Below are 6,927 nucleotides of genomic sequence, written 5' to 3' on the forward strand. Positions count from 1 at the left end.
GTGTAAAATACAACACACAACCAATCTCTAGCAGTTTATTACCGTAATAATTTTTTAGGTTAACTTGTTTTAGGATTAGAATGTGGAGTTTTTTTTTCTTAATTACGCATCATCATTTATATTATTTCACTTTGGCCCATTGAATTTAGTTTAGAATACTTTTTGGGTCTCTTTTCTTGAAAAAAAATACAAGATTTATGACTAGTGTATAATAAAAATTAAGAAAAAAAACCTAGCAGTGACGAGACTATATAAGTTGGGGATAAATTTTTTTTTTTCACATATAATAATTGTATTTTTTTAAAATTTTGCCGTGGCAGCCGTCGTCATTATATTCCCTGGTTCCATCTTTGCAAACAGCTCGCCGCTGAGCAGATTCAGAACGATCGATTCGGCCATTTATCTTGATTTGTCAGCATTTCCCATTCCCCATCTAGACGCTATAACTGAGATGTACGATTCCATCTCCATTTTTTTGGTAAAATGTATTGTCTGACCCTCAATTCAAACCTTGTCCAAATTCCTGAAAGGGAAAATGACGGCTAAGGACGTTTTTGAAAATTAATACCTGTTAAGGACATTTTCAGCATTAACAAATGTTCTCAGCATGTCCTTAATGGGTATTAATTATCAAAACACTTCATGGGCCGTCATTTTGCCTTCCTATGAAACTTAATTATGGCCCAAATTCCTTTCTGCCTTTTTTGACCAAGAATACGAGGTTCTGCTGGAACCTTCCAGCAGTCAAGACAACAGTCTGAGAATTTTCCAAGATACGGTCATACCTACGAAATACCTACGAAATATCTGATCTTTTTTGCTTTTTTTTTTCGTTTTGTTAAATACTCCTAAACTCCTAATATATCTGTATTTAATAACTAAACATGTTAAAAATTGCTTTTTTGAAACCAATTAATGTGCAAAAAAGCTCTCGATACTTGTAAAAAGAGCATGAAATTCTCTCAAGGTGAATTCATATCTGCGATAGTGTGTAAACTATTCACACTTTTAGGGTCTGGTCACTCACACGCGACCTTCTGCATTTGCTGGTGATCAATAGGTCTTTGCTAAAGTACGAGTGTTCGGAATAGCTATAAAAAAATAATTTTAAACTATAAGTTTTGATTCTTATTTGGATAAGATAATATGAAAATTACAAGCCCTATACAAATCCAAATTAGATTAGAATTGATATGTTATCTTATTTATTAAAGAAGGCTAATTCGTGATCTAATGTAAATATAGGTGTCGTTGGTTTGGACTTTATTAATGACCCCAATTGTGAACCTCAACTTGCACAATCAAAAAAGACGTTTTCTCACATGAAAAGTGATATTTACATAACTTTCCACACGAAACAGCACACTTGCATTTCACCTCCCAAAAAGATTAAAAAAAAAAAATTAAACATTCAGACTGAATTTGAGAAAAGATCACATAAGACAATACTACGGGCAAAAATACTAAACAAAATACAAAATGTTTAGCATTTTTTTTATCTTTACTGATTTTTATTTTCTTTTGGTCATAATTTTTTAGTTTTGCAGATTTATCCCAAAATGGAAGTAAATTATTCACCTTGTAACTATGAGATTTAATTTCTTAAGATTGACCAGCCAAATAAAGTAGGATAATAGCGTCGTGCAAGTCTGATTATAAAATACGAGTTTTACAAAAGTAAACAAAATTTTTTTGACACGAGGCTGTTTAATTGTTTTTTTTATTTAAGAAAATCTTGCACACTGGGATGTGACTGATTACATGCTAGTAAGGTAAGCCTAATTGCAAGCAAGCGAAATTTCATAGACCCATCCAAAGGTTACGTTCGGTTGGTTCGGTTGGTTGGTGAGTATATTTCTCGTAAAATTAATCAAAGGTTAGGCCCTAAGAAAGAATTTTTTTTGTGAATATCTTAGCCCGGCGTAGATGGCTTGTCTTTGACCGAATCAAAGAGGGTATTAATCGAGGTGTGCGTAAGCAGGTCCGGACACCCATACCCGTCAGAAGAAAAATTAATAGACCCACCACATGTGTGGTCATCTTTCTTCCTTTTGTGGTGGTTGATCTGAACCACATGTGTAGTTGTGTTCACATTTATTTCTGTTGTCTAAACATGCGGCCACAAACATTTCATAGGGACCGTTACGTTTGCGGACTAAACGAGGCCCATTGCCAATTATCTCGATACAAGGAAAAACAAAAAAAAAAAGAGAATACTTTTCGACTACCAATAATTAAGGCTCCATTTTGCTTAGATTTTCATTATTGTTCTTCTTAGCAAAACGGGGCCTAAGTCTAAAGATACGAAAGACTATGGATGAGAATTAAACGAGTTGAAGTAAGGAAACCTAAATAGTTACTCTGATGGTGTAGCCTCCTGTCATCTCATACTCTTTCATTTTTGCTTCTGGAGCATGGTCACGTGTCATCCCATATTACTTTATCACTAGTGAGATGTACGACTATGTTTATAGACATTACAAAAATATGTCGTGATTAAAGAGTCCGCCCCTCACATGTTGTTCCCCCGAGTTACTGATCAATTTTGCCTAAAGTAGTAGCAGCTTCATATTCTGTAGAGTCACAATTGTACCCTTGGTCTAGACTAAGGGGAAAGTGTATTTTCCTATTTTCCTATATAGTAGAAAAAGAAAAGGTTGCAAATTACGGGATTGGGGATGGTGCCCCTACACAACAGGATTGTTGAATTGTTGAACAAATGGCTCGGGGTAGTACACATTACCGTGCCTCAGTCGTTCAAATTACGCAAGTCAAATCGTCAAATTCAACAAGCGTGGTTGACTTGAACTAGGTCCCCCCCTTTGTCCTCTTCTATCCATGGGAGCATCTCCAGCTACAAAATGGATGTTAAATTCAAAGTATGAGATGACATGAGCTGTGTTGCATGACCCTTTTTGAGACCAAAAAACCCTTTTCTTCTTCCTAGTGATCTGAACAGAATCCAATCTCTCTCTCTCTCTCTGCACAAAATTCAGGGCAGAGATATGGGTGTCAGGACCAACTCATATTTCATCTTTTCACTACTCTTCCTGTTCTTCACTTTCAACCTCCCCATCTCCCTTGGATCCGACACCATCTCTGCAAACCAATCTCTCTCCGGGGACCAAACCATTGTCTCCTCAAATGGGATCTTCAAATTGGGTTTCTACCAAACAGGTAACTCCTCCAACTACTACATAAGCATTGTGTACAATCAAGTTTCTCTTCAAACGATTGCTTGGGTTGCAAATAGGGATACACCCATCTCAGATAAGTACTCATCAGTGTTGAAAATCATGGATGGCAACCTAGTTCTTCTCGACGAGTCACAGATACCCATTTGGTCCACAAATCAGAACTCCGCCGCTTCAAGTTCTGTGGTGGCTGTTCTTGGGGATGATGGTAATTTGGTTGTCAAAGATGGGTTTAATTCAACCCAACCCATTTGGCAAAGTTTTGATTTTCCTACTAATACTTGGTTGCCTGGGGGTAAAATTGCATATAATAAGAGAACTAGGACTCATCAGTATCTAACTTCTTGGAAAAATTCGGAAGACCCATCTCAAGGTCTGTTTTCTTTGAGTTTAAAAGCAGATACCAAGGAGTATGTGATATTGTGGAACGGGTCTGAACAGTATTGGAGCAGTGGCTCTTGGAATGGGCAGATTTTCAGTTGGGTCCCAGAGATGAGGCTCAATTATAATTACAATTTCAGCTACGTTGATAATGAGAATGAGAGTTATTTTACGTATTCGATGTACGATCCTAAGATTATATCACGATTTGTTATGGAAGTTTCGGGGCAAATCACGCAACAGATTTGGTTGGAAACCACCGGGCTATGGAACTTGTTTTGGTCTCAGCCGAGGGAGCAGTGCGAGGTTTACGCGTTTTGTGGGGCATTTGGGGCTTGCAATCAGATTACACTGCCCTTCTGTAATTGTTTGAAAGGGTTTAGTCCGGTTGGTGATTGGAATTTGAGAGATTATTCTGGTGGGTGTGCGAGGACAAATAAGTTGCAGTGTGGGAATACAAGTGTTGCTAATCAGGAGTCGACAGATAAGTTTCATGAGTATCCCAACGTGAGATTGCCTGATAATTCACTGTCTGTTGCTTCTAGTAGCGCTGCCGAATGTGCATCTTCCTGCTTGAATAACTGCTCTTGCACTGCTTATTCCTATTATAGTAACGGGTGTTCGATTTGGATTGGGGAACTTGTGAATCTGCAACTCTCACCAAATGATGGTACTGGAAGAACTCTTTATCTCAGACTTGCTGCTTCTGAGTTTTCGAAGGGTAAAGAAAACAAGGGGATCATTATTGGTGCTGTTGCGGGTTCAGTTGCTGTAGTACTACTTTTAGGCCTAGTGTTTATTATAATCTGGAAGCGGCAAAGGAGGTTCGTTGGAAAAACAAAAGTGGAGGGCTCATTGGTTGCATTCGGATACAGAGATTTGCAAATTGCTACGAAAAATTTCTCAGAAAAATTGGGGGGAGGAGGTTTCGGTTCTGTGTTCAAAGGGACATTGCCCGATTCAACTATAATCGCGGTGAAGAAGCTGGAAAGCATAAGCCAGGGAGAAAAGCAGTTCCGAACGGAGGTTAGCACGATCGGAACCATTCAACACGTCAACCTCGTTCGGCTTCGGGGGTTCTGCTCCGACGGTAACCAGAAGTTGTTGGTGTATGATTACATGCCGAACGGGTCCTTGGATTCCCATCTTTTCCATGAAAGGGAGGGGCAAGTCTTGGACTGGAAAACGAGGTACGAGATCGCTCTGGGAACGGCCAGAGGGTTGACTTATCTCCACGAGAAGTGCAGGGACTGTATTATTCACTGTGATATAAAGCCGGAGAACATTCTACTAGACGGCGAGTTCTGCCCAAAAGTGGCCGATTTTGGCCTAGCAAAGGTCATTGGCCGAGAATTCAGCAAGGTTCTGACAACCATGAGAGGGACAAGAGGCTATCTTGCACCAGAATGGATATCAGGAGTTGCCATATCAGTCAAAGCTGACGTTTACAGTTATGGAATGTTGCTTTTTGAATTCGTATCCGGAAGGAGGAATTCGGAGCAATCTGATCAAGATGGGAAGTTTAAGTTTTTCCCGACTTGGGCTGCAAGTGTCGTAGTAGAAGGGGGTGACCTGTTTGGCCTATTAGACCATAGATTGGAAAAGAATGCTGACGAGGAGGGGCTAAGGCGAATGGCTCGAGTGGCTTGTTGGTGCATCCAAGATAATGAGAACCACAGGCCAACAATGGGTCAGGTGGTACAGATACTTGAAGGGGTTGTAGAAGTGAACCCGCCTCGGGTTCCTCGGTCACTTCAAGCGTTTGTCGAGAACCACGAGCATATAGTTTTCTTCACCGATTCGTCTTCTGGACAGAATTCACAGCCACAGAGCGCTCATTCAACTGCTTCCACTCGGGCCAGTAGCACTTCTTCCACAACGGTTTCCAATTAAGTCAGGTCTGAAGATCATGAAGAAATTAGTGATTTGCTGAGTACTTCTCTATGCAGTTAACTATAAAGTAGTTCCTGCAGTTTTTTGTTGTCTTGTTTTTGTATGTAATGCAAAGCCTTAATCCAAAGGGTGTGGCCTCTTTTGTTACTACCTTAATCTCAAAATGTTTATTTGATCCGCAAAACGAGGATTCAAAAATAATGCATCTCTTTTAATAAAAAATTCAATTTTTTTTTCATAAATTACACTGAACTCATTGATATCTAATGAATTGTTGAAAAATTTTGAATTTTTCTTGTAAAAATTGTGTTATTTTTATATCATCGTTTTGTGAAACCAGACAAACACTATGGGATGGAGAGAGTAATATTTAGACTCCGCCACATGTATTTCTAGTGGTTAGGCACCTGTGTTGCATGTGGTTTTTGTTTCCGCTTCTAATTTATTTTAACTTATATAAGAGTACAATAATCCTCTCTATTATATCTTGTCGAAAAGTGCAATTTTTGTTATACCCAATTGTTTTTTTACTGGCGGCGGATCCCCTATCCTACTTCTCTTATCCCACTCCTCTCCATGCGCCACGTATCCACTCCTTGCTTCCCTTCTAACAACGTTACTTACCCAATTAAACCCAAACTCTTTTCCTATTCCCTTTTACAGTTTTACGTTCCCCACTTCTGTATAATATGCACTTTTGCACTCTAACTTTATTTTATTCTTATATACTTTGAAAAACTTAGCAATATGAGTCTTGCACCTCCTCAACTACTAACTAGCATGGGTGTTCCGGCTATTCGTTGGATGTTTAACCAACCTTTGCAGTCTATCCAATCATCTCAAGTCGTGCATACCAGCATGACTGAATTAGGGTGGGTTTGGATTAAAAAGTTAAGTATTTTTTTTTTTTGTCTTTTATTCAAATTTTTTTTTTTTGTATTTGTTTGTTTGCGTTAAACTTTTGTTACATATTGATTCGTTATCGTCGAGAGGAATCGGAAAAGTAAAAAAATTTGATTGAAAGACTTCTTTTTTTTCTTTATTCAAAAAATTATGAGTTTCGATCAATTTTTTGTACTTTCCCAATTTCTTTCCCCAAGACGAATCTAACAAATGCAAATTATTTTTGAATAAAGATAGAAAATAAGCTACTATTTGTCTTTTAAATCCAAATCCACCCTTACTGCAGGTATTTGGGTAGCACTAACATGCTTCAAGTTTGTATAATTCTAAATCTCGATCAGCTTTAATTGTATTTCCACCCCCATTTTGTAGGCTCCATTATCACAATCTCTGGATGAGGACTTTTGGTTCAATAGCTTTCAGTGTGAAGGGCAACCAAAAAAGTAACCAAGTTAAAGTTAAAGTTCAAGATGATGATTTTACTTCAAGTGAGGGTTGTCAAAAAAAAAAAATTTTTATCGGCAGGATTGTGAAGATTACAAGTGAATGTAGTGGT

General features: G+C 38.3%; 1 protein-coding gene across 1 annotated transcript; it reads left to right on the forward strand.

Moving 5' to 3' along the window:
- Positions 1-2,864: 2,864 nt before the first annotated feature.
- Positions 2,865-5,965, forward strand: LOC131323112 (G-type lectin S-receptor-like serine/threonine-protein kinase At2g19130). Its single transcript, XM_058354741.1, has one exon. It carries the CDS (start codon positions 3,006-3,008, stop codon positions 5,466-5,468), a length of 2,463 nt encoding a protein of 820 aa, XP_058210724.1. The 5' UTR covers positions 2,865-3,005; the 3' UTR covers positions 5,469-5,965.
- The last annotated feature ends 962 nt before the right edge of the window (positions 5,966-6,927 follow it).

This window comes from Rhododendron vialii, chromosome 4a (genome assembly GCF_030253575.1).
Source record: "Rhododendron vialii isolate Sample 1 chromosome 4a, ASM3025357v1".
NCBI lineage: Eukaryota > Viridiplantae > Streptophyta > Magnoliopsida > Ericales > Ericaceae > Rhododendron > Rhododendron vialii.